The following is a 16,668-nucleotide window of genomic DNA, read 5'->3' on the forward strand; positions in this document are numbered from 1 at the left end:
TCCACCATGGAGTTCTGATTATTCTATCCTTGCAGACAACCTTACCACATGCCTCTCTGGCTGAATCAGTCAGGGTTTTCTTCAAGGTTTGCCACTGAATCTCCAAGGTTTGGTTCCTGTTCTCAAACTCTTTCATTTTTTATTCAATAATCTTTGTGTATTTTAGTCTATAGTTCATGTCTGAGAGCAGCTCAACTTTTATTCACTTTAATACTTTCTTACATGTTATTCTTTTCAATATGAAATTCAATATTATCCTGCTCAAGACTAAAATAGTGATCACTTCCAATTTCAAATCCTCTGTACACTCTGGTATCCTGCACCAGGGAGAAATCATCACTATCAACAATAACATGGTCAATGAGACTTCTTATTCGTTGCATCTTCTCTTCATGTGAATTTGTGCACATTTTTATGTTGGAACATGGTGTTAGTAATAACCATGTCCCGAGTAGAAATCCAACAGGTATTTGCCATTATTATTAGCTTTGCTCTTTTCTCCAAATTTTCCATCAGATATACAAAATATTTTTGTATATCTGACAATCACTTCTTACTCTGCTATTTAGATCCCCAACAAAGATCAACTTCTCCTTTTTCATTGTGTCAGTAGAGCCTCTAGAGCCTCAAAAAATTCGTCCACTTCTACTTTAGTAGAGACTTCTGTGGGACCATAGGCACAAATAAGTCTCATTGTTCAGTTTCCCATTCTGATATTTGCCCATATCACTCTACTCGAGACTGCCTGCCATTCAAGAAGATCAGCTTCGTATTTAGTGTTGAATACAATGGCTACTCCTTCTTTTCCTTGATTGTCATTGCCTGAATATAACATTTTGTATTTATTGCTCAGAAAGATCTCACCAGTTTTTGTCTTTTTTGTTTCAGTCATCCCTATTATGTCAATCTGGTACTTATCTAATTCCTCAGCTAGCACCATTTCTTTGCCACTCAGGCTTCTTGTGTTGATAGTACCGATCTTCAACTGTGGTAATATTGAGTTGGGGTGTGTTTTAGGGTTTGTTCCAGTAGCTGACTTTTTGCTGTTTGCCCTGGTTCCCTGGCGGAAATAATGGGGACCTTGTTTAACCGGGCGACGCTCCAGCCGGCATGAAATTTTGTCATGTTGTACCATCATTTTGTATTTTGGTTTAAGCCAATAGGAATACAATTTGGTCGGTTAAATTCCAAATTGCCAGCCCATCCTCATTAATTCAGTATCCAGGTAGATACCCAACAGGGTGCACTGCAAGAAGGTGAGGATTGGACATTAGGTCAGAAGCCCTGGTTGGTTCTCTGCATTCCTTTAAAGGCTATGTGGAGGTCTCCTCTCAGTTATACAGCTTTGACCCTTAAGCATCCCTATGATCAGGTCCAATACTCTCCCACTCCTAGTTCCCTCCATCAAAGGCTGACCTTAAGTAATTATACCTCAGCAGGTGTATAAATTCTATTTCCTTTCTGCCATGTGATATTTCTTCCTTCCAGTCTATATCTCCATAACTGAAGTCTCCTGTAATAGTTGCTCAACCTGCACTCATTGTACTAATTGTTCCAGAATGTCTGTGGAACTCCCTGCCTATAGTAACAACCAACTGTATATTTTGTCTTATTGGTCTTAATCTCACACCAGACTACTTCAAATGAACAGCCCCCCCCCTCTCCTACCTGTCTCCTATTCTTTTTTGGCTGCAATTCATCTGCTATTATCAGCAGTACCCCCCCCCCCCCATCCTACCGTCTCTATCTTCCCTGAAAATACTAAACCCTTCACATTCAATCCCTGTAACTAGATCATCTGTTGTTAGGCAAGTCTCACTAATGCCTATAACATTTGGCAATGTCAATGCTAAAAACTCCCCCCCCTCTTGTTCCTGATACTTTTGGCATTAGTAGATAGAAACTGCAGCATCCTTTTAGTCCCCCACTCATCTTTACTTTCTTAATTGACTACACTATTCAGTATTTTTGCCTGAGAGACTAGATTGCTCACTTGGTCATTCTCACACTATTTTTCATGGGTGCCTTCACACAAACTCATTTGTTTCCACCCTAAATGCTAAGTTTCCCTGAATTTGCACATTAGCATGCTCGGTGAACAAACTCTCTCTCCAGACATCTACCACCAAAACCATTCAGATGCAGTCCATCCACATTGTACAAATCCTTCTTTTTGTCAAAAAGACCACAGATCCACAAATTCTACATCATTCCTTTTGCGCAATTTATGTATAGTCTCATTAGTTTTCAATGTCCTCCTCAGTTCGCTTCTATCATAGCATGGTAGGAGACTTCCAATCTTCACCTTCTCACTCTTGAGTTTTGCCTCTTCTAACAACTCCTTTACATCCTCCCTCATGGAATACGTCTCACCTCTCAAATAACTGGTACCAACCAAGACAACCATTTCCTTCAACTTACCTTTTTGCATCTGGATGGCATGGCTAATATCGTGAATTTTTGCTTCTGGGAAACACGCTTTTGTCATACTTTTGTTAAGTACTCCCCTAATTATTGAGTCCCTTCCATACATAATTTTCTCCTTAACTTGATTTTTTTGTTTGTTCGTTTGGTCTTTATTATTCTTTCAGATTGCCTGCTTCTTTTTTTTTTTTCAGCCCTGTTTAAATCTTGCTGCTTCTGCAGTTTTTCAATTTCACGCTTTTTCCTATGAAGGATAACATTTAAGCGCACTATTTCTTTATTGATATCTATTTTGTTCTCCTCTATTTCCATAGCTGCACGTTTGATAACATTAAAATCATTTTCCATATTTGTTGCATTCTTGTCACCTAAGTATTTAAGCATGTACACATGCTTAACAACTAACAGCATTTCTTGTTGAATATTATCTGCTCCAGCTACCTTTCCACATTTCAAGTTTTTGACATCTTTTTTTACCTCAAGTATTGATATGTATTTCTCTTTGCATTCCTCCTGAAAATTTTCTAGTATGGTTTTGTCACTGCTTGGTTCATTTAACAGTCTTTCAAAGTAATTACTCCAGACATCTAAGATATCCTTATCTTCTGTTTTCATGTTACCTTTTTTATTTCTGATTCCTTTACAGTACTCTTTCCTCCATTTCTAAGTTTCTTCAATAGCCTCTAGAACATTTGCCATCTTCCTGATATTTATTTTCTATATTCCTACCAAAGTCTTCCTGTGACTTTTTTTAGCTACTTTTACACACAGCTTAGTTTTTACTCTCTTAACTCTCTATATTCTTTTACTACATCTGCTGACTTATTTACTAGGAACTTTTGGTATGGTTTCTTCTTTTCCAGGACTGCTTCTTTTTGTATTCATCATGGTGTTCTTATTTTTCTATCCTTGCAGATAACTTCACTATATATCTCCCTAACTGAATCAATGTCTTCTTCAGAGTTTGGCAGTGAGACTCCAAGTTTTGGTTCATGTTTTCATTTTATTTCATTTTTTCTTCAATAATGTTTGTAGAGTTGAGTCTACAATTTAAGCTGCTCAACTTTAATTCTTTTAAAAACTTTCTTATACTGTTCTTTTCAATATGACATCCATTTTTATCATGCTTAGTGCTAAGTAATGGTCACTTCCAATTTCAAATCCTCTTTATACTCTTGTATCCTGAATGAGCATGAAGATATCACTATCAACAATGACATAGTCAATAAGGCTTTTCTTATTTCTTGTGTCTTCTCTCCATGTAAAGTTGTGCACAATTTTATGTTGAAACATGATATTAGTAATGACTAGTTCGTGTCCTGAGCAGAAGTGTAGTAAATACTTGCCATTATTATTAGCCGTGTGCTTTTCTCCAAATCTAATTTCCTAAAGTATATTACTGATCACTACAACCTTTAAATCAATGACTATCTATCTTTCAAATAATATTAACAGTGAAATCCTACTTGAGAACAGAACTGTTGAAGAAAGGCTCGTTTAGGTCCAGGAATCATGGCTTCTAAGTGTGGATGAAGGAATTCAAACTGGTCAGCCAAGAATATTCTACAAAAACAATAACAAATAAATAAAATAAAACAGAAATATAAATATAAAAGTGATTGATATAAGATGTTAAGCCAACACATTCAAATATTCATAATTATCAGTCTGGATAGAATTGTTCAGATTCTCCTGGGACAGACAGAAGTGGAAAGAGTTCATTCGGCCTCATCATCATTCACATAGATGATGAAAGAGAGAAGAAGATCAGTGTGGGACCTGATTATAAGTCTTGCTGTTTTATAACTTGGAAATTTTCATTATTCCAAAGAAGATATAAATTCTTAAATGACTCAACACCATTGATTGCTCAGCTATTTTTCAGCATATCTGCAACATCCTTAAGATCGATGGCATAAATACAGAACATACACTGGAATGTAGGTTTGTAATTCACATTATGCAGAATGCATAATTTACTATTAAGCACAAGAATAATACAATAATTGGAATCCATATGTTAAGAGCAAAGGTTAGTGAAAATGGAGTTAACTTTTATTCTTCTTCTTTCAATGATTCACTTCAGCTACTATTTGTAGGAAAAATGTTTCTTCTACAGCTACTTCTATTGATACTATTCCACCAAACTGGCATCTATTATTATTATTATTATTCAGGAATCCATGGAGTCAAAAGACTCATCATGGGAGGTCCCCCTCCCCCAAGAAACACAGTCTATCATACACTCCTTAAACTCATTGACCGTTCTCGTTCTCACCACTCCATCAGGCAATGCATTCCATGGTTCAACCACCCTCCATGCAAAGAAACTACTCCTCACCCTCTTGTTCACAGTTTCCTTTCGTAACTTCCAGGGATGGCCTCATGTCATCACACCTTCCCGCTGTTCAACCAAGCGAAAGAACTCCCCACTGTCAACCCTCTTAACCACCTCTCAACAGTTTAAAAGTCTCAATCATATCACCTCTGCTTCTTCTATCCACCAAACTCTGCAGTCCACATTCCCTCAGCCAATCCTCATAACTAACATTGTACAGTCCTGAAACCATCTTTATTACCCGCCTTTGTACCCTTTCCACAGTTAATTTATCACCTTCAAATCCTGGGGACCAAATCTGAGAACAATAGTCCAAGTGTGGTCTGATCAGGGTCTTATACAACGGAATGATAACTGTTCTATCTCTGCAGGTCAGCGTCCTTCTCATTATTGCAGCAATCCTCTGTTTTACCTTCACCAACTTTGCAATATGTCCCCTAAATTTCAGGTTTCTATCAATCATCAACCCCAGATCTTGTCTCCCCTAATTCCTCCAGTATAACTCCTCTCATAGAGTATGCAGTGTCCCATCATTGTTTCCCAAACCTCCAGACCTTACATTTTGCTGCATTAAACCAACAACCCCATTCATTTGCCCATCTATCTAGCTTATTCAAATCCTCTTCAGGACTGCCGCGTCTGCACTATTACTAATAATACTTCCCAGCTTCACATCATCCGCAAACAACTGAATAAACCCTTGCAATCCATCTATCATTTCTCTGTTTTCTGCTGGGCCTGTTAAAGCATGAGTAACAGCTGCAAACAGGTTGAACCTGCTTCCCTCTTATCCTCTTTTTTCCCACCACCTGCTGGTCTTCTCTGGAAGAGCTGTCATCATATGTTGAGGAACACCTTATGATGATTAGTGATTAGTGACAAGTGTAGGCAATATCAGTGAGTTTCTGCTTTCCCAATTCTTGCCTACACTTGTCATTAATATGCTATAAGTTCTGCCACTTCTTGTGTATGTGACTGATATCAAAAATCATCAAACTCCTTCCATGTATACAGGATATGATATGTTGTATTATCATATCCTGTATACCACTTGAGGGTACACAGGATATGTTGTACTATCATATCCTGTGTACCCTCCAAGGGATATACAGGATATGATAGTACAACATGAAAAATTTACATCATTACTAACTTCCTATCTACAATTTTCTTCCAAATCAGTCTGTTACCTGTCAAGACTCCAACATTATCAGATCTTATACTTCTATCTTCTAAGGCACTTTTTACCATATCAATCCACATATATCATGGTCTTCCTCTGGGTCATTTTCCTGCCAACCCAGCAGAGAACACTTGTTTTGCTAATCTGTCCTCTCCCATTCTGTTTAAGTGACCATACCATATGAGATTAACTCTGCTAACGAATTCCTGGATGCTAACAATGTCAAGTTCTTTCTTAATATCTCTGTTTTTAATATGATATTGCCATTGATGGCATCTCCTCATCTTTCTCAGAACTCTCATATCTGCAGTCTCTAGTCTTTGGTCAAGAGTTTTACTTATGACCCAGCTCTCAGATTCAAAAGTTAAAATTAGTTTGAACACTGTCTTGTATTCAGCAAATTTAGTGTTTTGACTAATTTCTCTCTTATTCCATATAAATTTATTCAGTTGACTTCCTACTATACCGGCCCTGTTGTCTATTTCCAAATTTAATTTACCACCTTCACTAAAAATCATGCCTAAGTAGTTGAAATGTTTCACTTATTCTATAGGTTCTCCATTCACAATGCAATTGATATTTTCAACGATTCTGCCTATTTTCATTGTCTTGTTATTGCTGACCTTCATACCATGTCTATTACAACAGTTATTCAATTGAGTCAGGGAATCTTGCAGACTTGCAGTGGATCTATTTAAAAGTATAACATCATTCGCATAAAGAAGAGCTGAGATTAACATATGCAATTTTGATATCAGGTTTAATACCAGTTTCCTTCATAATGTGATCCATATAGATAGTGAATAACAGAGAGAATAATGTACATCCTTGTCTGACACGAGATTTAACATTAAACTATCTTCCTTCAATTCTAACTGCTGAATTACAACTCAAATAAAGAATAAGTATTGCCAGCTGCCAGCCCGAATGGTTTGCGTATCTGCTCTCCAGTCAAGAGGATGCAGGTTCTAATCCTGCCGTGAACATGGATGTTTGCGATTGTCTGTGGAAATACTAGTGGTGGTTGGCGGTGGATAGTGTTGGGGTAATTGCAGTCAATTGGTAGATTGTGAGTGGTGGAAGCAGAGCTGTAGAGTGGATGCCCTCCCTTGATGAGTCTTTGGACACCCTGTAGGTGACAAATAATAATTGATATAATAGCCCATTGACACCGTACAACTGTAGCATTTGAATAGCTTCTCTCTTGGCACCTTGTCATATGCCTTTTCCAGATCTACAAAACTTAAATACAGATCTTTGTTATATTCCCACGATTTCTCAACTATTTGTTGTAAAGTGAAAATCTGAATAGCTACTTCTGACAGCCTCTATTTGGCATAAATTCAGCTTGTTCTTCACTAAGCTTTTCTTCCACAATCCTTCTCAATCATTTCTCAAGTATACTTGTGTAAATCTTACCAGCAACATTCAGTAGAGAAATACCTCTGTAATTTTCACATTCAGTTTTATTTCCCTTTTTACACATGGGTATGATGAGAGCTCTACTCCAATCATCTGGAATTCATCCGTATCCAGGCCTTCTGAACTATGCAGTGCAGCCCAGCCATCGTAAGATTTTTATATCTCCATACTTGAACATTTCTGGTCGAATATCATCTACTCCTGCTGCCTTTCCACATTTCAGGCCTTTGATGGCTTTTTCTACTTCAAGTATGGATATGTATTCCTGACTACATGCCTGGTCAGTGTTTTTTTTATCACTGCTTGTTTCATTTAGCAATTTTTCAAGGATATCTTTTTCTCCAGTTTTTATGTCACCTTTATCATTCTTAATTCCTTTTAATTAGGATGATAAAGGTGACATTCCTTTCTCCATTTCTGATCTTCTTCAACAACCTCCAGAACACAGTGTTTAGCTTTCTTACATTTGTCTCTGTATTCTCTAAGAGCACAAACTGACTTATTTGCCAGGAACTTTTGATACGATTTCTTCTTTTTCTTCACTGCCTCTAACTTCCTGTGTCCACAATGGAGTTTTGATTTTTCTATCCTTGCAGACAACCTCACCACATGCCTCTCTGAACGAATCAATGAATGTTTTCTTGAGGACTAGCCACTGAGTCTCCAAAGTTTGATTCCTGTTCTCAAACTCTTTCATTTTTTTCTTGAATAATGTTTATTTTAGTCTACAGTTCATATCTGAGCTGCTCAACTTTTATTCATTTTACTACTTTCTTACATGTTCTTCTTTTCAGTATGAAATTCAATTTTATTCTGCTGAAGACTAAATGGTGATCACTTCCAATTTAAATCAAAAATAAATTGATATCAAATATAAATAAATAAAATTCTTATACAATATATAATGTTAACATTATACACAAGTTCCTCAAGCAACCAACAATCTCGGGAATTTGATCAACTCAAATATCTTTCTTTCACAGATGTGTCTGTCCTGTGTGTACACTGCTTTATGCCACTGAATTCCAATTCCGTTTGGAATTGTCAATCCATCTTATTCGGGGCCTCCATTATTTCCTAACACCTTCAGGATCACTCAGCATAATCTCATTGACCTACTGAATTCTGATATTTTTGAATCATTGTAGCTTTTCCATGATCTTGAACACCCCTTGAGGGCAGATATCAGGAAGTTGATGATGAGGAGGATAGCGGTGAGAGGTGGCTGACCACTCTGATGCATCTCATCGTTATTCATGAAGTCAAACCACCTCATCTCAAAAATACTCCTTAAACATCATTGATCAAAAGCATCCGATTGTAATCAGATGCTTTTGATCTGATTATCACTGTTACACAATGTCCATGTCTCAGCTCCATAATGCAAAACATTGCAAATTTTAAGTTTTGTTTTTATTGATATTCTGCTGTCTTTCCACACTTTGTATAATTTTCTGAACATTCTTGAAGCCATACCTAATCTTCTACCTACTTCATTCCTCACGTCACCAATATCAGTAACACTGCTATCAGTGATACTGATAACTGAAGTTAGAGAAACATCTGCTCTATAGCACATCTTTTAAGAAATACAAAGGATTCATCTTTGTTTTCTGAATATTAATAATCAAACCTAGCTGACTCACAGCATCATCAATTGCAGCAATGAAGGAGTTCTTTTTCTTCCACATTTTTGAATAAGATCAAATCATCAACATAATCCAGATCAGATATCTAAGATTCTGGGACCACTTTAATTCCTAATCCTTCCTTTGCATTCTTGTTGATTAGAAAATCAATTACAAAACCAAACAGAAAAGGTGGTAGAACACTCCAGTCTTACTTCAGTAGTTATTTTAAACCATTCACTAAATGCTTCAACAACAACGTAAGCATCACTGTTATCATTATAAAGCAGACATAATGCTAATAAGGTATTGTATGAGTTTTTAACAATGTTCCATAAATTTTCCTATGAGCTGAATCAAAAGCCTTTATCTTCATAAAGACTTTTGATTAGCAAAACATTTTTTTTTTTTGACACCTCCAGGGAGTCCAAAGACTCATTGAGGAAGGGCACCTGCTCTCCAGCTCAGTCTCCACCACTCAATCCACCAACGCCATCTACCGCTACCACCACTAGTTCTTTCATAGACAATCACAAATATCCATGCCCACGGTGGAATTTGAACCCGAGGCCTTTTGGTTGGAGAGTAGAACCTTTCTCAAGTATCTGTCTAAGTATATAAGGCTATGAAGCTTATATATTATGATTGTTAGTTGTGCACGTTCCTCTGGTCAATTTGATAGTTTTGAAGGCTGAAAAAACTATACTTAACAGAAGAAAAACCCTGCCACCTCCATATGAGATCAGCTAACTCATCTTTACTTGAAAAGCCCTTATAAAGGTTCTTCATATTTTAGCAGGGATTCCAACCCAGGTCCAATTCTTCATCAACGTTTGTAACTTGCACTTTCTAAATTTGTTTCAGTTGTGTTGTTTTCCCATTCCAATATGTAAATATCTTTATTCTTCTATAATGTCGATAGTATTGAAGAGGACAAAGAAAACTTTTTAGACACTTCAACATTTTTCACACCATGCTTTCTTTTAGAGACACTTGCTTTTAGTGGAATGTTTCTGACAGACGGGTTTGTTTTTAACTGATTTTACAGTCATGGCAGTTTAGGTAAAGGGGATGAGGGATGAGGGAATGGCCTCAAGAACAAGATCAGGTTATAAACCAGCCTGTAATCCAATGCTGGTGGTGATAAAAGCTGTCACTCTTTCATTTTTGTCTATTCCAAGAATTCAGTATCCCAAGAACCACTGGAACAATTAAGAATATTTGCACGGTTACCAAAATTTGTATGGTATACCATCTAATATGCTCGTTATAAAAGTGAATAACTGTATGAGAATTTGTGTAAATTAAAATCATTATGGCTTTTTGCTCTCAATATAATCACGATCTTTTTTTATTTCTGTGCAAGTTACAACCAAGTTTGACTATTTCTTTTGCTAGGTGACAAGAAAAAGGAAGAATGCCTATAGAAGATAACTTTAATGGGTGCAGATGTAGGGAGGTAACAGAAGCAGATGAATAGTTGATTTACTGCGTGACCACTTTGCAAGGGTATATCATTCCATATGAAGATACTGCAATGACAGATGCGACAGAAGTAATCTGGAAATAAAAAGGCTGATGAACAGGAAGTACTTAGAATATTGCAGAATTGCAATATGAATGTGGCCATGAATATTAGCATTCATATTCAGTGGTGCACTCAGGATTTAATCTTGTGAGGAGGGGAAGCACTCAAGATTTAATCTCGGGGGGGGGGGGGGGGGGGGCAGGTTGAGTATACACACTACACATGACTGAGCATCTGCAGTGATTGCCAATACATGATACCCATGATCTCTGTCCTGCTTCGTTCACCTTGTGTTCACAGCAGCAATTCAGTAGTTAAGATATGACACATCATAAATAAAAAAATGAATTTTAATTAGGAAAAGATTTTTGGGAAGTTTTCTAGTGTTTTTTTTTCCTTTTTTTTTTGGGGGGGGCATTCCCCTCTGGGTGTGCCATTGTTCATATTACAAGAACACAAATAGATTAGCACAGCCTCTGACCAGGCTGTTTAACTGAAGTTTCAATTCTGCTCAAGTCCCAAGGGAATGGAAGGAGGACAAAATAGTCCTGCTGCTCTAAGAGAGAGGAAGCAAATTATGGACAATTACATTTTGAAAGTGGCAGTAAAGATATCTGAGAAGTATGTCAAAGAAAGAAATAAGGAATGAGTGGATAAGAATGTGTATCTTGTGTGGTACAGGAAGGCTATGTGTAGGGCAAGTCATACTATAGTAATTTACTTTTATAATAAACTGACAGCTGAGCTGGATAAAGGAAACGGTTACATGATACTGCAAGATATTGCAAAAGCATTTGACAGAATATCACATGGAAGTCTGTTATACAAAGTGAAGAAATGGAGATGGATTTGAACTTGGTGATATGGATACAAGGGCGGCTAATGGACAAGTACCAAAGAGCAATATATGGAGAAGCAGAATGCAGGAGAAAAAGGGTGACTAGCTGTATGCCACAAGGCTCTGCACTTGAACCACTTTAGTTTAAGTTGTATTATAAATGATACAGGAAATGATTTGAATGGAAATATTCAGTTCTTTGCTGATTATGTAAAATTGGGTTGAGTAATATTTAATCAAGGCCAGGATAATTTAATTAGGCTGACAATATGAGCAAAAGATAATGGGCATCAGCTGGATGTGTAAAAGTATAAAGTTATGCATTTTGGAATGAAAAGATAGCAATCTGTATACCACGTTAATCAAAGAGTACTCCAGGAAGTTGATGAAACTAGAGATATGGGAGTGTTGGCAGACAGAGAACTGAAGTGGCCAAGGTGATTCAAAGAATACTTGGTTAATGAAGCATATGAAGAAGCAGAGATAAGGAACTTATCAATCCTCTCTATAAGGCTCTGATATGGTCACATCTGAATTACTGTGCACAAGTTTGGTCAAGCAGGTTTCTTTGGGATGAGAAAGTGGCAGAGAGAGGATCCAGTGGTAAGTGACCAAGATAGAGAGTAGGATAGACTGAGAGTTGCATCAGTAACTCTCAGTTGCTGATGCAACTCTCAACTAACACCAACTATGACAGAAGTTGATGTTGATAAGTGGTGATATATGACATTAACATATAAGTTACTTAGGAAGACTGACGTAGAGGAAATTTTTCAGCACTTGGTAGAGGTGGCAGAACAGATAAACATCCCTGGAAATGAGTAAAAGTGTGGTTACTAATGGCATTAAGACTAGACTTTTCACTTGGAGATTGGTGAACACGTTGCTATAGTTGAATGCAAGCACTTTGTCTCTGTAAATGTGTTCAAAGAGAGGTATAATAGGTATCATTGTCCTACTGTTTAATAAAAATAATATCAAGTTCATTCTAAAATTTTCATTTTTAATATAGTCCAAACATTAATGCAACCCTCTCACTTCTGTAATTTTTCTCAGCAGTCTCATAACTGTGGTCTGAATTTTGATTAACAGTTTTATTTCTAATTCAGCTCTTAGATCCCTATGTTAAAACTTACTGTATTTACTTGAATATAACTCGCCCTCGCATCCCTGATTTTACTTAATGAAAAAAGAAATTAAAAAAGTTTTGCGCATACCTCACACATGAAAGAAGTTTAAAACTTTAAGAAATCGATAGTGAATGTTATAGCAGTTTCAGATACTTTGGAATTCGGTTGAAGAGAATCAACATTTTAACTCAACAATCATTTGCTTGCCTTTGTCGTTGAGCTCCACGATCTTTTGCACCAATCACATGCATAGAGATGGAAGCAACCAGTAGAGGAAATGGAGTGAGAGCATTGACTGCTACTCAATCTTGGATTGCGCAGGAGTGGAGTGGTGAATGAAGTGAGGTTTACGTGAAAGTGTGCATGCGCAGCCAGACATTCACAGCAATGTTATCTAAAAATGGGTAAATCATACCTATTTTCAGTTTTTTTAAATCATCATCATCATAACACTAATTACGGGTATAGACCATATTGGTCTGTTCCGGTCTCATTATCCATCCAATATCCTTTTTTGAGGTCTACCTTGTCTTCTCTTTCCAATTGGCTTATATTTTAGGATGTCGGGTGTTGGCCATTCGGTTTACATGTTCAATCCATTTTTGTTTATAATTGTTTAGTTTTTCTTCTATTGATTTTGTTTTTTTGATCTAATTGCCGGCAAAGGTTGGTTGATTGGTAGAGCCTCTGCTACTAATGGCTCAGTTAAGTAAGTTTGAGCGCGGTTAGTAGTTGGAAGGGGCCCTATCATTCAATGCTGTTGGCACACTCTCCCTCGATGAATCTTTGGACTCCCTGGAGGTGTCAAATAATAATAATGTGTATTTTGTAGTTCTTCTCATAACTCTCATTTCACTTGTTTTTATTCTTTATCTTGTTTGTTTATTGCCCAAATTTCACTGCCACATAATGTGGGCACTGCTAAAGTATTGTATATTTTCAAGCGTGTTTCTTTTTGTACTATATTTGGGTTGAATGTTCTATTTATCAGGCCTATAATCTGTAAAAATTTTGACGTTTTTAATTTTATGTCTTTTTCTCCTTCATATGATATTTCACATCCAAGATAACTGAAAGTATTTATCTGTTCTATTATTTTATTATTAATAACTATTTTGCTTCTAAATGGAGTTTGTCCACAAAATGCCATTGTTTTAGTTTTATCTATGGAAATTTTCATTCCAAACTGTTCTACTATAATGTTTAAATTATATATTGCTCTTTGTAAATTATCTTCCTTATCTGATATTATTACCTGATCATCTGCAAATAATAGCGTATTTATTTTGTTATTCTGGGAAATTTCTATACCTTGGTTGTTTAAGGTATTCTACTGTATTAATATTTCATTAATGTAAATATTGAAAAGTGTTGGAGACAGAGGGCATCCCTGTTTTACTCCTTGGTTTATAGATTGTTTTTCAGATAACTTTTCATTTATTTTTATTTTTATTTCATTATCTTTATATGTATTCAATATAGAATGTAGTAAAATATTAGGTATATTTATTCTTTGTAATATATCAAACAGTAGATATCTTTTTACTTTGTTAAATGCTTTTTCGTAATCTATAAACAAAAGAGGAGTTTCTAAATTAAATTATCTTCTTTTTTCTATAAGTAGTTTTAAACAGAAAGCTGCATCCATTGTAGAGCATCCTTTTCTAAATCCATTTTGACATTCTAATAATATCTTTTCACTGTATATTTTTAGTTTTTCATTAAGGATTCTGCTATATGTTTTGTAGCATGTATTCAATAAACTAATACCTCTGTACTTAGCAGGTTTTGTTTTATCCCTTTTTTTTTTTAAATATAGGTATTACTATGCTTGTATGCCATTCTATTGGTATTTGTCCATTTGTATATATTTTATTTAAAAATTTTAGTAATCTTTTTGCTTCTTTTTTCTATAAGTAGTTTTAAACAGAAAGCTGCATCTATTACAGAGCATCCTTTTCTAAATCCATTTTGACATTGTAATAATATTTTTTCACTGTACATTTTTAGTTTTTCATTAAGGATTCTGCTATATATTTTGTAGCATTTATTCAATAAACTAATACCTCTGTAGTTAGCAGGTTTTGTTTTATCCCTTTTTTTAAATAGGGCTTTACTATGCTTGTATTCCATTCTATTGGTAATTGTCCATTTGTGTATATTTTATTTAAAACTTTTAGTAATCTTTGATGAAATTTTTTTCCAGCAAATTTATACAGTTCGGAGTTTATCCCATCTTCTCCTGCTAATTTGCCATTTTTTTTATTTTATTTAGGTTGTCCTTTAATTCTTTCATTGTTATCATATCATTTAAGATATTTTATAAGTTTTTGGTGTAATTATTTTTGATGCCAGTATTATCTGTCCTAAAATCTGTAAAGTAATCCAAGAATTCTTTTACATCTATTTCACAATTTATATTTGCAGTTTCTTTTTTTTTTTTTAAATCATGGTGATCTTATGATCCCAAAATGATAAAAGGAGAAGCAATAATGAAACTGTTTGTTTTAATTTAATTACAGAAGCATTGGTGCTAAAGATTCAAATATATTGCACAATGAAGGTGAGTGGTTGATCACATAAGTAATGATAACGAAAATTTAAATGCATTAATTTTATAAATAATGTGAGCAATTATAAATTGCAATGAATACTGAGGATTTAATTATAAATGTCAATTTAATTTTTTCCTGAAAAATTTCAGTTTCCAAAAATCCTCACATATATCTCACAACACAATTTTTTAACTTTAATTTTGGGGAAAAAAGAGCGAGTTATATTCGAGTAAATATGACATTATTATAATTGTTGAGGGAGGCCCTAAACATCATGCAAAGTGCTATCCAACATTTGTGCAGTATCTATCATATTTTGCTTTGAACTCATTCAGTCCTAGCACTTACAACAGACTCTGGCAAGCTATTTGACTCATTTATCACTCTCCGAGCAAAAAACACCTAGTTCTAGCCCCCCCCCCCCCCAAGCACACTCTTGCTCAGTTTCCAAGGATGGCCCCTAGTTCTCCCACCACCAGACCTTTTCCTCTGTATTAATGTATTAATCTTGCAAAAACCCTTCTGTAATTTGTTGTCTGAGCATCTGTTATCTGAACATTGTACAAATAGAAATCTCATGTTCGTGTTGATTTTTTTATAATGATTTAATTCACAACACAAGACATTAATAAGAAAATTACTAATAAATTTATGACTATTACTACATCACATAATTTACTTGATGAGTCCAAGGACTCATCAAGGGAGGGAACCTACTCTATAACTCTCTGTCTCCATCACTCAATCCACCAACTACAATGAACTGCAACCACACCAACACTATCTACTGCCCACCGGCACCACTAGTATTTTCAGAGACAATCACAAACATCCATGCCTACGGCGGGATTCGAACCCGCAGCCTTTTAGCTGGAGAGCGGATACGCTAACCACTTGACCAACCAGGCCATTTATTTGCTAAGTTGCTGATATTTTGCTGATTTACTACTCAGCATCTTCAGAGTCCAAAATTTTGTCACAGCATGCAAATAGCAACAATTAGTCAGTAGTGTGAAGTTTAAAATAAACTATTCAGGTTATTAATTACTGCTGTTTGTTCTCTGAATATGCTGGGCAGAAACAGGCAAAACATAAGCAAATAAATAAATAAATATATTATATTCTTATTAGTGTTGTGTTATGAATTAAACCGTTATTGAAAAACTCTAAATTATCTGATCATCCTGTATACTTCTAGCTTGATTTTTTGCCTGATTTCTCCATTGCTCCATATAAATTTATTATAAACTAACCCCCCCCCCCCCACTCCAATATAGCAGTTTTACTTATTTGGTTAATAATTTCTATATAAAATGCAAATGATTGGATAGTGTGGACCTAATGTGAGAAGTCTTCAGATTGGAAATACTTGTGTAAAATCTCGTATAGAAAAAAAATAGAAATCTTTTCTATGTCGATTTTACATGGGCAATTAAATTACATATTATACTTGTAAGTAAAAGAATGTATAGCTCACTGTATTGAGATAAATGTTGTAACTAAATGTTAAAATATTTGAATAAGAACCAAAAGATTTGTAACTAAAATTAAGCTCAGACAGGATTAGGCTAGGAGACCTATGGTGGCTAGCAACAGTCGGCAAGGTCACCGGAATATGAATT

At 35.5% G+C, this 16,668-nt stretch overlaps 1 protein-coding gene across 1 annotated transcript in view; it reads right to left on the minus strand.

Annotated features, from left to right (window-relative positions):
* Vps50 (vacuolar protein sorting 50) overlaps positions 1 to 16,668 on the minus strand; it is a 664,618-nt gene that overhangs the window by 59,672 nt on the left and 588,278 nt on the right. Inside the window, exon 22 of the mRNA XM_090411754.1 lies at positions 3,891 to 3,987. Coding sequence (XP_090267880.1) covers positions 3,891 to 3,987 — 97 coding nt within the window. The remainder of the gene's footprint in view (positions 1 to 3,890; positions 3,988 to 16,668) is intronic.

Source organism: Typopeltis vanoorti, chromosome 22, assembly GCF_054136105.1.
Source record: "Typopeltis vanoorti isolate ZY-2024b chromosome 22, IOZ_Tvanoo_1.0, whole genome shotgun sequence".
NCBI classification, from domain to species: domain Eukaryota; kingdom Metazoa; phylum Arthropoda; class Arachnida; order Uropygi; family Thelyphonidae; genus Typopeltis; species Typopeltis vanoorti.